This window comes from Leiobunum rupestre, chromosome 2 (genome assembly GCF_980474605.1).
Source record: "Leiobunum rupestre chromosome 2, qqLeiRupe1.1.hap1, whole genome shotgun sequence".
Classification (NCBI taxonomy): Eukaryota; Metazoa; Arthropoda; class Arachnida; order Opiliones; family Sclerosomatidae; genus Leiobunum; species Leiobunum rupestre.
This window is the reverse complement of record NC_143385.1, coordinates 41476090-41499138: the sequence shown is the minus strand read 5'-3', so window position 1 is coordinate 41499138 and position 23049 is coordinate 41476090. Positions and strand designations below refer to the sequence as shown.

General features: G+C 32.2%; 1 protein-coding gene across 7 annotated transcripts in view; it reads right to left on the bottom strand.

The window, feature by feature from the left end:
- The window catches only part of sick (sickie), a 363513-nt gene that overhangs the window by 190427 nt on the left and 150037 nt on the right, over positions 1-23049 (bottom strand). For all 7 annotated transcript variants that reach the window (XM_090165613.1, XM_090165609.1, XM_090165611.1 and 4 more), the window contains exon 3: positions 21420-21472. In XM_090165613.1, coding sequence (XP_090021739.1) covers positions 21420-21472 — 53 coding nt within the window. The remainder of the gene's footprint in view (positions 1-21419; positions 21473-23049) is intronic.

The window sequence follows — 23049 nt, the reverse complement described above, 5'->3', positions numbered from 1 at the left end:
CGCAGTCCACGGGGGACTCAGCCACGGGTCCATTCCGTAACGACACTCTGATTTAGATCGCATTTCCCCTCGCCAGAGTGCGCCACTGTTCTACATTCTCAACCCCTCTTTCTACCCCCGTCCTACGCCATTGGATGGAAACTATCGAAGCGTATAGTCAGCAGCAAACGCGGTGCACCCGGCTTGCATGCCAGCACATCAATAAAAAACAGAGCGTCGTCGGAGGTGCAATAAAGCGAGTAACTTATGCAAACTAGAATATGAGTCAGGTGTCTTTTACGTCGCGTAGTCAGCGACAATGGGCTCTCCCCTGGGGCCCTCTATACCGACACTCTACAGGGGTCGAACGATTATAAGAACCCCATTTCCGGTACTCTCTCCTTTTTCTGGCTTTTCTGAATGAGAGACCTTCACCCCGATTTCCACGCTTGCAAATCTCAACACGAGATCTGGCTGCAGCGGTAATTACGCAACAGATACGCTATCTCTAAAACTAAAGGTTTCATTAAAGTGTCAAACGGCAGGTAATAAATGTACCGCGTTTATAATGTATAGTCTTAGTCGATAGCTACGCCGCAAAATTTTTGTTTTGAAAACGAAAACATTTGAGAGAGTTGGCCGTTTTCGGTCTATCGAAATCTGGCAGCCTTGCCTGCCTTCCGGCCTGTATCTCCATACCGAAAATGGCCGACGACTACGCCGCCGAAAATATTTTACTAAACTGATCGGCGGCGTTTTTGACCGTTTTTAGCATCGATATTCAACTCTACATTACGGTAGATTTTTAGGTTATTTTCCGAATGTATTTAATTATATACTCACAAGGAGAGTACCCGAGGTGTTTATTTCCAATTTTGTTCAAAGTCGGGCATAATGTAGACCTACATGAGACATGAAATTTCCCAAAAGGAGACGTTGCACTACCCATTCGATTTGCCATGGCAAACAAAATATTTTTGACCACTTAAAACAAAAAAATCTCCATTTAAAAAAGCATGGGATTTTCTCGGTTTTTACAGGATCGTACCTACGATTTTCTTTTTATTTTGAAAATCGCGAAATGCATAATTTGGACCACATTAAGGTAAATTTGATAAAGTTTGGGTAATATGTTTCGGAAAAAATAAAAAAAGTTTTCATTCCATGATTAGTCTAATATATTGTTTGCAAATTTTAATAATGCGGCATTTTCGCCTCATTTTTTTGAATCTGAAACATCTAGACTAGTTCAAACTGATTAACAATATAACACTATTAATGTTTTGTAGTATGTTTACTGATATTAGACAATTAATATGGTATGTTCCCATTTAACCCAATTTAACCTTCTCCCAAAGTTATCAGTTCCCCCAAAAAAGTGTTGTCCCATTTGTCCCAATTCCATTTCTCCGAACCGGAGTTCATTTAACCCAAAAATATGTATTCCCATTTTTCCCAACGATCAAGTTTACCAAAAAAATGGATTCCCATTTCTCCCAACGATCAATATTCCGAAAAATGTGGATTCCCCTTTCTCCCAATCATTATTTGGAATCGGTAAACAAAGTAAGTTTACCGTTTTGTGAATATGTGAATTGACTTGGCGTTAGCTTAGGTTAGGTTAGATTAGGTTAGGATCCAAAACCTCAGAAGAATTCCTCGAAGCGATAAAATGGGGATTCGATGTAAAATGAAATGGGCAAAATTTTATGTACTTGCATATTAAAATAAAACTTAGATTCATGTTTATACCAAGTGTAATTTTGGGACAAATGGGATTTGGGATAACTATTTTGGGACAAATGGGGTTTGGGATAACTATTTTGGGACAAATGGGATTGGGATAAATGGGATTGGGAGAAATGGGAATTGGGAGAAATGGGATTGGGATAAATTGGAATTGGGAGAACTATTTTGGGCGAAATGGGGGTAAACCTTTAATATCGCGATAAAAAGATAAAAACATCAAAATACTTTAAAAAGTAATTTATGTTTCAATTTTTTATTTTTCCGATTTGCGGAAGATTTTCAGGAAATTTACATTTTATTTTTCCGGAAAATTAACAACTCTAGTAAATTCTTTAAACCTTAATAGACATAATAATAATTATTATGACAGGCTGAAAGTACTCGGTTCTAAAATAAAATTAAAAGTATTATACTTAGTAGTAGCAATGTACCCCCAAGTGAAATCAGGGAACACAATGCACCCCCAATACCACCGAATCCGCCACCACTGACCTCCATATCACACTGTTTCCCATTAAAATTCAAAGTATTATACTTGGTAGTAGCAATGTACCGCCCAGTGAAATCAGGAAACACAGTGCACCCCCAATACCCCCGAATCCGCCGCCACTGACCTCCATATCACACTGTTCCCCGTTAACAGATAAAAGGGGCAGTATCAACAACACTTTCTAAACCCTTGACCTTGAACAAAAACCGGATCAGATGGTGCTGATAAACAAACAGCGCATAGAGTACATAGGGGGAGATGGAAACACGATGGATCGGTGGATTAGGGGTGGTGGGCGCATTCGGGGGTGATGAGAAGGGATAATAACGGTTATTATTCATTTCCACGTCTGTGACTCCTTCTTGAAACATTTCGGGGCACGAAAAGCTAGTTACCGTCACCCCAACCTCAGCGGAGAAGCCAGAATACCGTTACGCGCGGAAAAAGGATGACTAACTCCGGGATTAGTAATCCTCGCCTGGTGCCTCAAGTAGTTGAATGCACGTTGCAATTTCGTTTTCATTCATTCCGAAAAGCACCCTCCTACCTGCGTCAAGGCGAGGGAGGTGGCTCCCCCTGTTGCTGTGGTCGATGTGGCGGAATGAAAGGTCAACCCGTATTGAGACCCCGCCGCTTATTACCATTGTAAACTTGGACTCGAAGGGGACCCCGCCAAGTGACTCACGTTTCAGTCACCGCGCGAGGGAAGTGGCGAATTGTAATCCATACTGACTGACGCTCTAGATCCGTATAATGCGTTTTTCATCGCTAGTGCGCGCTAACTTTTAAAATATATTTAATGCCAATTGGAAATTCGACGACTGGTCATAGCTAAGCCCTGCCTTAAAATTGTCGCCATATCGTTATTCTACATCAGGTAAATAATCACGTGACCACCGCGGCAGTCTTTTTGTCATAGCCGATATAAACTAGTTACCATTGCAAAGAAATTAAATTTCACATAGGGAATTTAACACATGAAATTTATCGTGGGGAAATCTAACGTGTGAAATTAGACGTATGAAATTTAACATAGGAAACTTCACGTGTAAAATTTATCATCAGAAATTTAACCTCAATTAAATCTAAAAGGTTCAGAGTAACTCATTTCATTTCATGATTGATATTTAAACTAAATTGGTAAAGTTAAATCCTAAATAAGAAAAATTTTATTGATGTAAATTTGTACTCCTTAGATCAAACTTTATAAACCCTCATAAATTTCCCTGATATTTCCAAGGTTTCCACGTCTGTATTAAGAACTTTAAACTTCTTAAAAAATTAAAAAAGACCAACAACTTTGAAACTTAACATTTTTAGATTTAGAAATTACACGTGGTACTTCTTGACGCAAGGATAACTTAAAACTGACGAGTGACGACCAAAAAGGGTTGAATAAATTTAAATAGCAATGGCGAAAAGACCCCGTAACCCGACTACAAACCAAATCGGCACAAAAGGAGGATGTGCATAAAAATGATAACAAAGAAATAAATATCAACCGCAGGACACCAACAAACCAGCGACTTAGCATTTGAGGCCAAGGCTTAGCGAAATTCAAACACAGGCGTTATGACGTCAAAGCCACCTGCTCCTTCCGCGACGCTATCTTCGACCCGATGACTACCCCCCTTATTGTCAGCCCCCATATTTCGCTTTTATCAGAATAAAGAGTTCAAATTAAGAAGTACCACTAAAGTTGTAAGTCGGAACATTTTTCCGAAAACGACCGATGCCTTTTTTTCCGGATATTTTCCGTTGTTCGCAAATTTAAATTTCGCGGCATTTTCACCTCATTTGGTTTTAATTTTTAATTTTTCCGATTTAAGGATAATTGGTTTGAAATTTTTCCCGCATTTAAATTTTCCGGAAAATTAACGACTTTAGGTTCGAAATTTGTTAATTTTGCGTACGGCATTTTGAATCTCAAAGTGATTTCAGAAAAAATAAATAAATTTTTAGATTTCAGAGTTCGATTTTCGGGTCCATTTCGTTTTTTTTTTTATTTTTTTTAACGATATTTTCATTTTATGTACTTACATAAGTTAATGATTAACTTTTGGTACTTAATATATCCCAGATTTTGTGATTTTCAAGTTGATTTCAAGCTTTCTAAAATAATTTTTTCACTAGCGTGTACGGTTCTAATGGTTTAAAAGTACGCTAATACCCAAGGCAACCACCCTAGACCCAAGTCATATAGTGACTTTTATTGCTTTTAATTCAGGTGACTTTAACTAATTTGCATTTGATGAAGAATGGGAAAAGTAAAAAAGTTTTATACTTTTTTTATTATGTTACTTATGATTGCTGGCTATAATATTTTTATATAATAGATTTTATAATTTTTTTGTACAATATATTTTATAATATTTGAATACAATATGTTATATAATATTTGTATCTAATATATTTTATAATATTTGAATACAATATGTTATATAATATTTGTATCTAATATATTTTATAATATTTTTATATAATGTATTTTATAATATATTTTATAATATTTTTATAAAATATATTTTATAATATTTTTATAAAATATATTTTATAATATTTTTATAAAATATATTTTATAATATTTTTATAAAATATATTTTATAATATTTATATAAAATATTTTATAATATTTTTATATAATATATTTTATAATATTTTTATATAATATATTTTATAATATTTTTATATAATATATTTTATAATATTTTTATATAATATATTTTATAATATTTTTATATAATATATTTTATATAATATATTTTATAATATTTTTATATAATATATTTTATAATATTTTTATATAATATATTTTATAATATTTTTATATAATATATTTTATAATTTTTATATAATATATTTTATAATTTTTTTTATATAATATATTTTATAATATTTTATATAATGATAAAATGCGCAGCCTATCGTAAATCAAAGATTTGTAAATAACTTGGCATAACTTACATCTGCCGAAATAAGCTACAACAATATACAGATCATTACACTTATGTACGCTGATGTAAAAACCAAAAATTCTTTTGAAAAATCCACGCTATTTCGGTTTGAGAAATCTGGTTCCCACGAAATAAAAGTCAAAGGACTAAACTATAAATTTCACACAATTTAATTACGGCATTGTCTCAAATGAAGTTCGTTGACTGTAATTGAGAATCAGGCTCTGGATGGAAAAGAAGTTCTTTGAACTTGAGTTAAATGAGAACAATACAATTTAATTTCATCTCTAAAAGCGATTTTATATTTTCATAAACGTTTCAAATAATTTCCAAAAAGTTGTGATATACCCAATTTTCACTGAGGGCACTCGATAAATTTAGTGTATTTCGAAAAATGTAAATGTCTTAGAAATGTAGATAATTTTAATTACTTTTGGTAACTAAGTAATAAAATGTACGACTCTTTTACGAAAGAAATAGTTTTATTGAGAGAATTTATACTGATAGTTCCGAGATAATAAAATATAATTTTTATAAGCAGATGGATCATTATAACGAGGCTCGGTGAAAACCTGTAATTAATTTCACGAGGAACAGATATTTTAGAGACTAAGCCCGTCTTAAGTTTAAGTTTCCTAGTACGTGCTTAACCTGTCATCATAATTCTACAGGGAAAAATTAGTTAACGAAAACAACACAGTCTGTAGTTTTCATGTTTTCATACAGGTAAAAGAACAAAGTTAATTTTTTTTTAATATCACAAACTTAATTATATTTTATAATAGCATACAGAAATTTCATTTTTCGGCAACTATATTGGGAACACTCTCTGCTATGCAAAGTCTGCAAACTACTAAAGGGTTGCCAGAAAATTTTCTCATTGAAATTCCCTGACTATTCCCGGTTTTCCCTGACCATATTAAGAGGTTTTCCCTGACTTTTTAAGGCCAAAATTGTTATTTCATATATTACGTTTATTAGAAGTAAATAGATTTAAATTGACTTATATTTAAATAAAAATGCGATTGCAATGTTGAAAAAATTAGCCTAACTTAAATGATAATCATAGAATTTGTTATAGTAAAATTACCTTCAAAAAGTGTCAAGAGAAAATTGAATTTCCTGACGTTTAACAAATTCTTAAAATTCCCTAACCTTTCCCTGATTTTTAGACCCATTTTTCAATTCCCTGCCCTTTTCCTGATTTCCCTGACGTGTGGAAACCCTGTATTAAAATCCCTGACTTTTTACGATATTATTTATATCCCTGACTTAGCTAAGTTATCCAGGTTCCTTACGAACCCTCGTGATACAAAAGAATCAGTAATCTTTACTTTCATCGGAGTTGCAAACCACTTGAAAATATTAATTTATTCCTTAGTAAAATTTGGTCGTAGAACGTTCATTGTCATTACAGAGATGTAACTAGTATAATGAACCGAATAAAACTGTTCAATATCATCAAAGATTCGAAATAACTCTTTCGCGCGTAGGCGATAGCGTTTACCCACTTCCGACCGGAACTCCGAAAATATTACCTCCGTGGTTACCATGGTAACTAACTCTAGATAGCGTATTACAGCAACCGATGGTGGGTGATTTTTCGGAGGTCAGGTACCGGACGTGGGTAATCACTTTGTTAGAAAACCGTCAATCGGAAAGCTCTTTCCAAATTTTTATCTACAGAAAGGTAGCTCTATCTATATTATCTCTGATGTAATCGAAGCTTCTCTACCGTAAATCTAACTATTTAAATTAATAAGCAACGTTTATAAGCTGACCGACATCGTCTACGCAAGATTAAGATACGGGTCAAATTACGTCTCAAAATATATCGGAATCTTTCCGAATTAAAATTAATGACTCAAAATATATCGGCCAATCTCCAGGAAGCCCCAAATCTTTCCGAATTAAAATTAATGAGCTACTTTCCGACACAATGGCCGCTTTTCACTATAGCTTGTCTGAAACAAGAGTACCTTTCTTGAGAATGAACGGCAGACAAGTTAAGCTCTACCTTTCTCGGTTCGCTTGCTGGGCAGGGCCTCCCACGCGAATTATGATAATGACACTTTCCTCCGTAGCTAACGTCATTTCGTTATTTCGCAACAAAAAGTCTTTTCAGAAAAGATACTTAAGCTATTTTTAAAGCAAGGAAATATTCGTACAACCATAAGTACATAACGCACATCTAAGTTAGCAACTATTCTATTTAACCAAAATTTGGATACCTTTTGTAAAACATTTTGTTGTTGATACCTATTTGAACACTTCCCAAAATGACAAATGTTTGGGTAATACCCAATTTTATCACTAGCAAAAATGATAATTTTTTTGGGTAATGCTCAATTTTATCACTTAGCCAAAATGTCTTACAGATGAACAATTTTCGAGTTATACTTAATTTTACCAATACCGATAATCCCAAATAAGACTGAATTTTACCACTACCTAAAATCAAAATTATTTTTTAATAATATTCGATTTTATCACTACCCAAAATTATATTGTTTTTAATAATACTCAATTTTATCACTACCCAAAATGGCTTATATATGAAAGATTTTTGGGTTGAACAAAAGGGCCAAGATTTAATCGGTTTCAGAATAACTCCGCCCTTAAATCCGCGTGCAGCGCGCGCTTGAACTAGAAACCTTCAAAATTAAAATTGGAAACTCATATAATTATTTATAGAGCACAGTTTTTACATATCACTCGATTAAATTTCTTTCAAAAATATAAACGCTGTTTTTTACAATTGCATCCATTATAATATATATTTACTAACTGTTCAGCTAACTGTATCTGATATTTACTAACTGTTCAGGTAACTCAATCTGATATTTACTAACTGTTCAGCTAACCGTATCTAATATTTACTAACTGTCCAGCTAACTGTATCTAATATTTAGTAACTGTTTAGCTAACGGATTCTGATAAAATTAGTAATATCAAATCAATTCAGATAATTTATTTGACATAATAAATCAGATTCAATTTGAAATCAATATTTACTAACTGTTCACCTAACTGTATCTAATATTTACTAACTGTTCAGCTACCTGATTCTGATAAAATTAGTTATAACAAATCAATTCAGATAATTTATTTGATATAATAAATCAGATTCAATTTGAAATCAGATAAACCTGATCTGATTATATTCAAATATCTGAAAATGAACAAGCTGAATAACCTGAATAGCTGAAAGCATTACTTCTCCCTTCGAGAAACATTCTATGTACTTGTGATAGAACGTAGCAACAAGCGCGCGTTGTTGAAGATGCCCCGGAGGAATGCTTGGGGGCTGTAATGTCTGGGAAGGAACCTAGACCATTTAATTCTATAATGTCTTCGGCGTTCTGTTGTTTGGTGCCCGGACACGCCACCATCCAGTCTTTAGTGTCTGCGCGGTAGCCCCGTCTCAGACTGGCGAGATCTAATTAAGAGACGGGCCCCGACCGAATCACTCCGGAGACAGTGCCCATCTTCCTCGTCCATTCAGTCTCTTTCATTAGATTCCCTTCGAAGCTCACTTGTAAGCGGAACACGTTTCTAAGATTCCGGAAAGATCTTGGCACAAACTAGTCGAACGAATCGGATAGCTAACAACAATATTGATTTGTCTTCGAAACTGTCTTATACTTGACTCCGAAACTTTACGATAGTTTCGATTGTTTTATTAAAAATAGTATAAATGTAGATAAGAATATAATACTATTTAAGTAACACTACGGATACTTGCGAGCTTTCGGGTACGTGACCCCTTTGTCAAGCGCTAAATCTAAAAGCTCGCAGAATTTTAACGTTTTGTAACATGAAAGTAATGTTTTTAAAACCATGAAGTATCCGTAGTGTTACTTAAATATTATTATCATTTTAACCATGGGCATGAAATTCAATTTATACAACTAGAGAAGAATATGCTTCAATTAATTTCAATATTCGCGACCGAAACGAGTCTAGGTGGCGTAAAGGCGATAGCTTCTCCGAGGTTGCAACGAAGATCTAGCGTCTGCTAGAGCCAAATTGAAAGTCATAAGAACGTTTTTTCTTACATAAACTTATCAAAATATCAGCAAGCTATTCAAAAATTATATTAAAATGCTAGTATTATTATTTATCAAGTCAAATTTACGAATAACGATGAGATAAACTAATAGCGTCTGCTTTAGCCGCTACCTATCTATCTAGATATGCCATATATATATATATATATATATATATATATATATATACTTATATATACGAAAGGCACGATATAGAAATAAAAATAAATAAATTAATCATATTAAATAAATAAAATTAAATAAATCATATTAAATGAATAAAATTAAATAAATCATATTAAATAAATAAAATTTAATAAACCAAATTAAATAAATAAAATTTAATAAACCAAATTAAATTAATAAATAAAACTATATAAATAAAGAGTTATGGAATTAAAAATCAGTTCGATATGGTAGGTAAATTTGGTCATAGCCTACCTTGAAATCTTAAAATCCAATCAAGAGGGCCAAAAAAAATTAAATTAACGGAAAGGTTTTGGGGTTAACTTTTAAATTAAAAAATTAATTAAAAATTTGTGTTGATAAGAATGTATAAAATAATTAAAATATAATAATAAACACGAAATAAATGCGTAAGTAAAAGGTTTATTTATTAAAAAACCGGCTATAGTTTCGGCATAACATTATGCCGTTATCTCAAATAGTGACAATGTCATAATGTTATGCCGAAACAATAGCCGGTTTTTTTAATAAATAAACCTTTTACTTACGCATTTATTTCGTGTTTATTATTATATTTTAATTATGCGTGTAAGGGGTTTCCAAAATATGGGTTTAAATGTATAAAATATTTGGATTTGTACAAAATACATCACAGTTTTTAAAATTTAATAAAATGCTTGTTCATTGTTTGGCTAAGACCAACAAAGCTGTTTATAGACTCGTCACAATAATTAATTGATATTTATAATAATAATTAATAGATTCAATTAAGTCCTATCAATTCTGTTTCGTATTAACCCGGTCAATTATTAAATAAGATAGCTCTTGTAACTCACTGTTCAATATATTTGAAATAACGCGTTTAGCAATTTTCTGAGACTAATTTCTAATATTGAACGTTTCCTTTGCGTCATTCGTTGACAAAAGCAAGAGGCAACATGTGCAACATTTCAAATTTTCTGTTTGTTTATTTTCATTTGCCGCGGCGGGAATTCCCTGGCGGTATTAAATTAAGAACTCTACGAAGAACAGAGCTGACAGCGCAATGACATCGATCTGATACCGAACATCTGTTCGGAGATGGGACCGGGTGTCAATGAAACGAAATTGATATTAAGATGTCTCTAGCGACCTGAAAGTGAAGCTAATATCAGTGGCATCGTTTAAAAAGCCAATTCTTCCGCTCGCTTAGCTACAATAATTATTATCTGTACCGCTTTGGTCCCATTCGACCAAAATCCCATTCGTTCGAAAACGATTTAACATTGAGTCCCAATCGATCGAAAATACCCCAATTGTGCGGTTTACAGCCCAATTTTGCACGTTTATATTATTTTTTATAGTACATCAAATTTCGTTTTTATGAGACGTTTTTTAAATAGGTTTACTTCTTATATAAATAAGTGTTGATAGTCTTATTGGAGCCAGTTAGCTAAAATGGAGAAAATAGCTCACAAAGGAGAGTTCGAATGAAGAAGTCGCAATTGCTACAAACTTAACCATTCACATTAAATATGAAATTGTTCGAATTATTGTATTCTTGATATAAATAAAAAGTTCAAAGCATAAATATATTTATAAAAGCGCGCCACCCTAGGGAAGTGAGAGACTAACCTAACCTAACCTAACCTTACCGTTAGTACACCTGTAGCAATTTTGTTTAGGTATAACGTTTTTTTGCGTACCCTGCTATATCTCGGGGCAGAAGTAAAAAACAAAACAAAAGGTCCCAATGAACCGAATCCGCCTTGTGGGCTATACCTCTGTACCATATGAAAATTGCGCTCGCTTAGCTTCAATAATTATTATATGTGGTATTGTACCATATGTCAACTGCGCTCGCTTAACTTCCATAATTATTATCTGTACCATATGTAAACTGCGCTCGCTTAGCGTCAATAACTATTATCCGTACCATATGTAAATTGCCCTCACTACACTTCAATAATTACTATCCGTACCATATTAAATCTGTACCATATTTAAAATTGGACTAGCTTCGCTTCAAAAATTTATATCTGTACTATTTGTAAATGTTACTCATGCCAAATCTTACGACAAATTAATTAATTAATAGACATCACGACAACATCAAAACGCTTCTTCAAATAGCAACGCATAAGAGATACATTACGCCAAGTTAAAAAAAGGAAGACTTCCAACAGACAGACAGACAGACCGACAGAAAAAAAAATTAAGAAGTAAAAAACCCATCATTTTCTTTCTTTCTTAAAAGAAGAGATATTTTTTTGTGGGACTTTGGCCCTGTGACTCCGTTTCTCGAAAGACAGAGGGCGTGGGTATCGTAGCCTGTGTGTTATATCATGTACGAGTGTGGGAAGGCGAAGACTGATGTCGGGGAAACCCCGCTGGCGGCGAATAGCGGCATTGCTAGCGTCCTCATCTTCTCGGAGAAAGTGGAACGAAATCGCTTAACACGCGGATCCTTCGCTATTTTTTGTCATTCTTTCATCTTAAATATAAGACGTATTTTTATTCATAAAAAATATAAATAAAAAGAATGGTAGAAACTTGACAGTCATATAATTCTTTTTTTGCTTAAGAAGGTTAGTTTGCTAATTAAAGTCGACATCGTTTAACGGTTAATTTAACACGGCTTTATTTGGGCAACGTTATAGTGTATGACATTAAAAGCACGATATAATATATAGTGTTAGAAATTTATAATATATAGGAAAAGAAGAATATGACATATAGGGAAAAGAAGAATATAACATTTAGGGTTAAATGCATATAATATAAAGGATTAAATGCATATAACATATAGGATTAAATGCATATAACATATAGGATTAAATGCATATAACATATAGGATTAAATTCAAATAACATATTGGATTAAATGCATATAACATATAGGATTAAATGCATATAACATAATATGTTATATTTGCACCCTCCCCCTCAAGTGTAAAATTGGGGTCCCTTAAATCTGGGGGCCTTAGGCGTAAAATCGCCTTTGTCAAATATGTTTCAGAAAACGTTAAAAGTAAATATTTCTAAGATATTTTCATTTTCCATTAATGAAATAATATACTCATAAATAATTACGACTTAGATACTTTTCTCGTAATTAAGAAATTTATTATATTTAAAAATAATCTCGACATATTCATTCTCCCTGAGTATAAATAAATACATTCTTGGTATAACCTATAAAATCAAAGTAGTTAATCAGGACACAGCTAAAGACGACGAAGAATTTTTTTATTCCCATATAGTTACAAATATGAAGCAACACTAATTATTGATCCCATAAGTCAGTCTATTATAATGTTCCATAAGTTTGTCACATTGGATAATATTTTTCTGAGAGCTAGTAACGGAGTGACGTCATCACAAGAAGAAAATCTCCCCCTAGCGAGGCGCTGTCAAAGGCTACGTGTGACGCGTTAGCAAGCGGACGCAAAACGGTGACGAAGTCCGTAATTCTGTTTTGTGAATAGGTCTCACTAAAACTTTTGTATGTGAAGAATATGAAGTGTCACACTTATGTTAAAACATTATACACTTATGATTATATTTAGGGATAATGATTAATGACTACATTGTTGAGTCGATTTTTATCGTTGTTCCCAATCCCCGGTGGAATTAATTACTTTCCCTTAAACCGTATCAAATCAGTATCCGATACCCACGACTTGTCTCAATATAGTCAATGCATTCTTTAATTTACTCAGATTAATTTATTTTGCAATTCGACCCGATGTGATAGCCTAGTTAAATATCAGAGTCAAATTTCGAAAATGATAAATAATATCTTCGAATGTGGGAGTACTAGACAACGATTAAAATTGAAAATGAAATAATAATGATATTGATGTATTTTCTTTGAAGAATACTCTTTAAAAGATGAACTAACCAAAATTAAAAATTTTAGCAAAGGAAAAATAATAGTTATTTTTCGACGAGGTAATCGCAAAAAACTATTATCTAAATTTCCCCCAAAATTTGAATAAGTAACATTTTTAATTTCGAGAATAAAGTGAAAGTTTGATTGATGATCAAAATGAAATAGCTTCTTAAGACCTTTTAATGATAACATTAGGGATATACTAGCGAAAATTAATAGTTAAAAATTATTGCTTTTTTAAAGCATAAAATTTCAAGTTACCAATTTATCTTATTTTGCGAATATAATTTTTAACTGTTAATTTTAGCGTTATAAAAATATATTGCTAATAGTTTTTATAAAGCCAAATTAACAGTTACAGATTTTCTCTTATATTGAAATTAGTTTCTTAAATCTTACATTGCAAATACTTGTTATAAAATGAAAAAAATGCGAGAAAACTAACGGAATCAATAACTTCCTTGAATTGCCTTAGATATAATCGAATTTAGTCTTCTATGCATCCGAAAACTCTTTAATAAATTACAAATATATTGCAGGAGAGCTGAAATAGGAATTTCTCTAATTTTGTAAGACTTTTAATACGGTTTATCGAATATTAACCAAAACCAAGATCATGTTGATAGAATCACTCCCGGAACGAGTTCGTAGAAGTTAAAACGAGGGTTTGACATAAGTATATTTTTTTAGTAGTCATATTGAGTAGTGAGCCTCCTCTCTTAATTTATTTTTGTAGTCACTGACTAGTGGGGGTATAAAAACCAGAAGGACAGCCAACATTTTGCTTTACCCGTCAGAATTAAAATAGGAGTTTATTATCACTTGAGTTACATGACTTTGGACGAACACAATTTTTTGTAAACAAAATGAGATTGATGAATTATTAATGTATGATACGCCTTATTTGCATTTTTTATGAGAATTAAATTTTTCTCTAATCAAAATGACTAGTGAGCCCCCAGATTTCGATTAATTTTAGTAGACAGAGAATTTATTTTAGTAGTCCAAGCATTGATTTTAGTAGTCAAAGCATTTATTTTAGTAGTCAAAGCATTTATTTTGGTAGTCAAAGCATTGATTTTAGTAGTCAAAGCATTGATTTTAGTAGTCAAAGCATTGATTTTAGTAGTCAAAGCATTGATTTTAGTAGTCAAAGCATTGATTTTAGTAGTCAAAGCATTTATTTTAGTAGTCAAAGCATTTATTTTAGTAGTCAAATGCCGTGACTAGTGCCTTATCTCCAACCCTAGCTAAAAAAGCTAAAAATCTTCTCAACATAAATTTTTAAAAGAATCTAGCAAAATACAGCAATGAGTTAAAAGATAAATATCAATGTTAAGGACATAATAAATAAATAAATGATTGTATTAACTATAGCATTAAAACCAATACTAGTCAATATCAATGTTAAGGACATAATAAATAAATAAATGATTGTATGAACTATAGCATTAAAACCAATACTAGTCCAAACCCTTCTCGTATCTACAACATCGAAACCACTGGAAGCAATTCATGACATATATTACTCACCATACACCTTCAGTGGCCGGAATCAAATTTGAAGAATATTATTTGAAATATTTAGCATCAGAAAAAAACTACAATTTCGCGCAATTTACATATCCCACGCCGACACTCAAAACTTTCTAAATCGGACGTAGACACGGGTGGAAAAGTTGACTAGAAACTGGCAATTTAGCCCGAATCTCGCTCGGAGCATCTTGCGACTTGTACATCCGGCAGGGACGTTATAATTCCGGCTAGACGACCGAACGCTAAGAAAACGTTGTCGTCCTAAAAGATAAACTTTCGAAACACATGTTGCGGAGGAGCGTGGATGTGGTGGACTGCGGACGCAAATCCGATGGGACCCGACTGATGGAACGCCAGAGGGGGGCGAGGGGCGGACGTGACGCGGGGTCGGGGATGCCCCAGTGGCCTGAGTTCCATTCCCTCGCATAACCCTATACTCTCCCGGAGCGCCCTCGATGAGATGGCCAGCGGAAGATGGCTTCTCCTCATCGCGATGATTCAGAATCAAATTGGGGGAAAACAGGGGGAGGGGGGATTGCGCGTGTGGGGGGGATGACAGGGATGCTTTAAAGGGGGGCGGATAAACCGAGGATTCATCAATTTCGCTGTCTGAGTTTCAAAACTACGTAACTCTTCGATTTTCAACTGGGGCTGTTTTAAACGTTTTCTAGTTACTTAAAATTAAATGCTTTCTAACTCAAAAGGAACATTCAAATAAAATAAAAGTTTTTTTTAACTTACAATGGCACATTAACATAAAATAAAATTATTTTTTAACTTACAATGGCACATTGACATAAAATAAAAGGATTTCTGACTTAAAATGGCACATTAACATAAAATAAAAGGATTTCTGACTTAAAATGGCACATTAACATAAAATAAAAGGATTTCTGACTTAAATGATAAATTTACTTAAAATTCAAAATTAATTTAAATTTACACGTTTTCTAATTAAATATTGGACGATCTTGCAATCGGGACGGTCATAACTTTTCGATATTATAATATTAAAATTAACTTGATATTATAGTGTTACGTATTACCGTAACTTTAGAAATGAACATCATGCACCGCTTTGATGAAAGATCTTGCAAACAGTGGCGGCGCTAGGGGGTAGGCCAGATAGGCCACTGCCTACCTTAAAATTTTTAGGGGCCCCAAAATCACTCTATAAGGGGCCCCAAATTGATCTAGAAAGGGTCTCAAAATCGTCCCAAGAGATAAAATTATTTATAAATAACAATGAAACAAATGTCGATAATGTATTTAGAAATTTCTGAGGTATCTCCTAGTAAATAAAACCAGTTCTGTTATATTTGGACTCGTTTTACTGTTGTTAGAACTTTTTTGTTCGTCATGTACATCACTACTTTATTTTATTGAAGCATTTCGTTGAGAAAAGGGGGGTCCCGCGTCGGGGGCCCATTTATTTGGTTTGCCTACCCTCGCGACAATTCTTGGCGCCGCCACTGCTTGCAAACTCAACGCGGAAAAAGTTGTGGTGAGTTTTCACCGAGTGCTACAAACTGGGATCAAACCCGGGTCCTCTCGCTGCGAGGCGAATGTGCAATGGTCACCCTCCCAAATTACAGGCAAGCTTTAGTCCTACGTAGCTTACTTCCTAGATCAGCCAATGTTCAAATGTTGCGAGAGATATGTCCATTAAAACCCTGACCAATATGTTAGTCAATAAGTCTAATCTAAATGCGACTATTAGCACGTGCTTTGGCTTATGCATACTTGTGTTATTGGAAAATATTAATGTTAAAGTTTGTTAAAATCAGGGTTGGCACTTTTTTGATTTTTTTTAATACAAATCAAATCAATCGATGTTTTTGATTTAAATCGGAATTTTTAATTTTATTGATTTATGTACAATTAATTTCTCTTTTACTGTATAATTAAAGGTTATTTTACTTGCATCAGTTAGCTAATCTTGAATTAAATGAAATCTTGATTTAATTATTATTTAATATGTTAGTTTGCTCAAATTTTCTATTTTAATTTTTTAAAAACCTTTTTCTGCCATTTTTAAAAATTATTCTTCCATTAAAATAAACTAACAATATAAGTGATTTAAATCAATGATTTAAACAAAAAACAGTTGATTTGAAACAAATTGATTTAAATCAGCCAACCCTGGTTGAAATACAAGGAAATACTGGTCACTCCACCACGCCCACATAGAATCTTCCTTTTTCCAAGTTGCGACATTTTTGCTCTTAGATGACGGAATTGCCGGTCCATTTTTTATTTTCAATTCCTTCCCCCCCTGTAAAGCCCCCTTTGAGAGTAATCGTACGGGAGTCAAAATAAATTAAACGAAATCAGGAGGTCACAATTACCACCTCCCGGCCACCTCTCGCTCCAAAATAAAGAAACATCTTTCTCTCCGATACGTAATCCCGAGCGATGCGTCACGCTGCGGATTTTTTCCGCCGTAATAATAAAAGAAGGGGAGTGCGCCCTCTAGTGGTGAAAGAATTATATTTTCCCCTCGGATTAATTTTACATTTATGATTACAATCTCAATTTTATGAGATAACTCCTCATCGCGACCGGCCATTGGCGAATTGGGTTACGCTTCGTCGCTGTCTGTTAATCTACTCTGACGCGTCTACTGCCGACGGATTAGTGCATTGCACAACCGCTCTTACACCATGTAAAGCGACATATACAGGGTGTCTCCAATTGACGGATCAACAGCTTTTTTTAAATGTATTTTAGAATTTGGGATATAACAAGGCTGCCTCAGTTTTTTTCACATTCAGATTCCCTGACTTTTCCAGGGTTCCCTGACCATCTCCGGAGATTTTCCCTGACTTATTTTGTGATTTTTTGTTTTATATTTTATATTTTAATATTGAAGTTTTCCAAACATTGAATCACAATTGTGAACCAAAATGTTGAAACATTGAACCACAATTGTGAACCAAAATGTTCTAAAACTAAATCATAATTGTGAACCAAAATGTTCAAACATTGAACCACAATTGTGAACCAAAATGTTCTAAAACTAAATCATAATTGTGAACCAAAATGTTCAAACATTGAACCACAATTGTGAACCAAAATGTTCTAAAACTAAATCATAATTGTGAACCAAAATGTTCAAACATTGAACCACAATTGTGAACCAAAATGTCGAAACATTAAACCACAATTGTGAACTTAATTGTTCTAAAACTAAACCATAATTGTGAACCAAAATGTTCAAATATTGCACCTCAATTGTAAACCAAAGTGTGACACTGAACCACAATTTTGAACCAAAATGTTCCAACAATGTTCCAACAATGGAACGTTTTTAAACCTAACGCCACCTTAAATTTCCCAGATAAAGATAAATTTGCATTTTATTTTAATAAATAATATACTTTATTTAAATCAATATTGATTTTCAACTATGCTCCATAAGTTAACCATAAAATTGTTGTTAAATGAGAAGAATATCTGAACTAAAAAAAGTGTAAAGTTGGGACATCGGCCTGATCGTTCCAGACAGAAGCACCCTGTACACAGGAGCCGAAAAGGGTAACGCAGACGAATGAGTTCTGGGAGGATTTGCGAGTTCTGGCTGGCCAGATTAGGCGACGCTTCGTCCCCAGTAGAAACAATAATAAGGTCAAACACTCGCCAAGAAGCCCCCTAACTTTCAATGCCCGCTGATTTGACGCCATAAACAATGGGATGCAGATAAGGAGTTTTCCGCAGCAAAGATTACATTTCAGTTTCGTAATATTTAAGCGACGATGTGGTAACGACTGAATGATAATAATACTTATATTATGAATATTTTTGTATGTAGCCCAATTGGCGGGCTTCCGTTTATTTGGAATCCTGCTCTTATTAATATATTTATATGCGTTTATTATATTATAATATTTTTATTAGTTTAGAAAGGCTTGTTTGCTGAGTCACACAGCAAAATTTAGTGATCTAAGTGACTAGAAATTTTAAAAATAGTGCAGGGTGACCGCAGAATATTTTAAATTAATTTAAAGGAATTATAGGAAATTTATCAGTGAAATATAGAAAAATATATAGGAAGAAAATGGGGGGGGGGAGAAGAAATAGGAGAAAATTAATAATACAATAAGCGAAAACGGTAGTATTGAAATGTTCCTAAGACTTGTATATTAGAGGAAAATTGGACAAACATTTATGAAAACCAGGGTGCACGATAACCAATGATTGTGTTTAGACAATGCTCACAGCGCGTTTCAGTATTGGTTAAACACGTTTTATTTTCGTCGTGTACCCGGGTTTAGTAAATATTTCTAAAATGTGTTTAAATTATAATGCCGGGCCCCCACTCAAAACCTAAATTTTTTTATAGGAAAAATAGGATTATATTTCTAAAAATATAGGACTTTATAGGACTATTTTTTTACAAAATTATAGGATTTTATAGGACTATATATGCTTTTTAATTACTAATTTTATGCATTTAAAAACAAAATCTATATTTAGATAAATAAATTTTTGATTTTCACTTAATAAACTATTGAACCATTTTATCACAAAAATATACTAGTAGCTAACCATGTTAACAATAACCAAAGTATAGACTAGAATGACTTAATTGGTATATGAATTTGTCCTATAGCTAAATCTAGCAATTTAACTGACAAGGAGAGTACCCGAGGTGTTTATTGCCGATTTTGTTCAAAGTCGGGCGTAATGTAGACCGATATGAAATATGAAATTTCCCAAAAGGAGACGTTGCACTACCCATTCGATTTGCTATGGCAACCGAAAATGTTTTTGATCACTTAAAACAATAAAATCTCCATTTAAAAAAGCATGGGATTTTCTCGGTTTCACAGGGTCCTAGCTACGAAATTTTGAAAATTTTTGAAAATCACGAAATGTGAAATTTGGACCACATTTAGGTAAATTTCATCAAGTTTGGGTAAATTGAAAAATTTTTATGGTAAATTTGTAACAAAGTTTGGGTAAAATAAGAAAAAAAATCTTATTTTGGTTGTATGTGGTCAAAACCATTTTCGGTTGCCATGGCAAATCGAATGGGTAGTGCAACGTCTCCTTTTGGGAAATTTTATATCTCATATAGGTATACATTACGGCCGACTTTGAACTAAATCGGCAATAAACACCTCGGGTACTCTCCTTGTGAGTGGCGGGATTTGAAATGGGTCAAATATCAAAATTATCGGCTTTTATAGGCCTTTTGTTGGATTTTGTTAAAAATATATAATGTTATAGGACATTTTGGATAATATAGGATTTTATAGGAATTACTTATATTATGAATATTTTTGTATGTAGCCCAATTGGCGGGTTTTCGTTTATTTGGAATAGTGCTCTTATTAATATATTTATTTGCGTTTAAAAAAAAAAGTAAATGAACCGAAGTTATTAGACTGCTATACTCCCCATGTTGGAGGTGTTTTCGTTATGAAGTTACATTTTGACCTCGAATTTGAAATTTTGCGCGCTCCTAGGCCGAATACTAACGTTTTGGTTTTTATGAAACCATTTTTTATACATAGAAATAGCTATAACCACCATTCAAAAGTGCAATTTATCGCGTCAAAAGATGGGGATGGAAAATAGCTTTTATTTAACTCGTTTTTCATAAGGAAAACTCCGATAACTTCGGTTCATTTACTTCTGATTTTACTAGGTTCGTTTAAGTTAGGCCGGCTGGTTTGCTGAGTCACACAACAACATTTAGTGATTAAAGAGACTAACAATTTCGAAAATAGTGACTGAAAAGTTACTAAAAAAGAAGAAAGACCAAGGTGTTAAAAGTTTAAAAAATGCTTTCGAGCTCGAAAACACAAAATTAGACGAATTCAAATGCTCAAGCTCCTTACAGGCGCGGTTGCAGTGCCAAAATGAACGGGCTACAGAATTAGTAACTAGCGGGATGTTTAAGAAAATATAATATTTTTTTCGCTAAAACAAATCCAATCAAATAATTTTATTATGTATAACATAATTTTAAAACGTTTTAAAACTATGTTATACATAATTCGTTGTTGGGCTAAGTCAACAGAGTGACTTGTAAGCACACGAAGTTCATTTCAGTTTGGTTTTTAAATAGTTTAGAAGATAATTTTTTAAATACAAATAATATTTAACACGCAAAAATCCTAAAAAAGTTATAAATAATAATAACTGGTTTTTTAAAAAGTGACTTTTAGTGACATAATTTAAAAAAGTGATTTTAAGTAATAGAAGTGATTTAGCAACAAGTCTGGTTAGGTTAGGTTAGGTTAGAGTTGAGTTAAGTTTCAGCATAAGTGTATAATATTTTAACATAAGTGTGACTCTTCCTATTCTATGCACGAGACAGACTACATTACGGGCTTCGCCGCCGTTTTGAGTCCGCTTGCTAACGCGTCACTCGTAGCCTTTGACAGCGCCTCGCTAGGCGGAGATTTTCTTCTTGGCATGAATTCACTCCGTTATTAGCTCTCAGAAAAATATTCCCCAAAGTGCGAAAAAGATAACACTTTTACAATTATATCCTGGTACTGTGTATACCTACTTCTAGGCAAATCGCTGAACAGGTTTTATTTAAGCGTCTATTGAATGTACTTCTTTAAAAAACGGAAATAGGAACTTACCATTTGAGTGGTTCCTTTGGGTTTTCGGTTGATATCAGGCACTTTTGCTCCAGCTTAAAAATAAAAAATTAAATAAAGTTAATTCCACATTCATTATCACTAATTATTACATTGTTAAGGTTAATTCCACATCCATTATTATTAATTATTACATTGTTAGAAAGGTTTATTTCACATTCACGATTAATAATTATTTTATTGTTGTTAAGTTTAATTCCACATTAACTATTAATAATTATTATATTGTTGTTAAGTTTAATTCCACATTAACTATTATTAATTATTACATTGTTATTAAGTTTAATTCCACATTAACTATTATTAATTATTACATTGTTATTAAGTTTAATTGCACATTAACTATCATTAATTATTACATTGTTATTAAGTTTAATTGCACATTAACTATCATTAATTATTACATTGTTATTAAGTTTAATTGCACATTAACTATCATTAATTATTACATTGTTATTAAGTTTAATTGCACATTAACTATCATTAATTATTACATTGTTATTAAGTTTAATTGCACATTAACTATTATTAATTATTACATTGTTATTAAGTTTAATTGCAAATTAACTATTATTAATTATTACATTTGTATTCAGGTTAAATCAACCTTAAATTTTATTAATAATTACATTGTTGTTAAAATTAATTCCACATTAATATTATTAATTATAACATTGTTAAAAATCATAAATCAAATCTATTTGTTAATTTATTATATTTAAATTTATGTAAACCATGAAGTAGCAGATTTTTATTAATGATTTTTAACATACTAAATTTAACCATGGTACAAAAAGAAAATATTTATAACAATTATATTGTTGTTAAGATAACTTTAACATTCGGCCACTGGGGGCGTGTTGAATTTAATTTAGTTACGTGTACACCACTTTATCTATGGGCGCGCTAACTTAGGTATAACTTGGATCAACATTCTCAACTTACCAAATTTCTAAAAATCGCCGAGTGAGGGAAATAGGTAAAAGGTAAATGTGTATTTAGAGTTAATAATACATTTAATAAATTAAACAATTTTCTCTCAATAAACCAAACAACAAATCTGAATAATTATAAACAGAAACGAAATGTAAAATAATTTTAATTAAATCATTAATAAATCCTAGTAGAATTTTAATTAAATCATTAATAAATCCTAGTAGAATTTTAATTAAATTATTAATAAATCCTAGTAGAATTTTAATATAATCATTAATAAATCCCAGTAGAATTTAAAATAAATCTTTAATAAATCCTAGTAGAATTTTAATTAAATCATTATTAAATCCTAATCCTCGTGGAATTTTAATTAAATCGTTAATAAATCCTAGTAGAATTTTAATTAAATCGTTAATAAATCATAGTAGAATTGTAATTAAATCGTTAATAAATCCTAGTAGAATTTTAATTAAATCGCTAATAAATCCTAGTAGAATTTTAATTAAATCGTTAATAAATCCTAGTAGAATTTTAATTAAATCGCTAATAAATCCTAGTAGAATTTTAATTAAATCGTTAATAAATCCTAGTAGAATTTTAATTAAATCGTTAATAAATCCCAGTAGAATTTTAATTAAATCATTATTAAATCCTAATCCTCGTGGAATTTTAATTA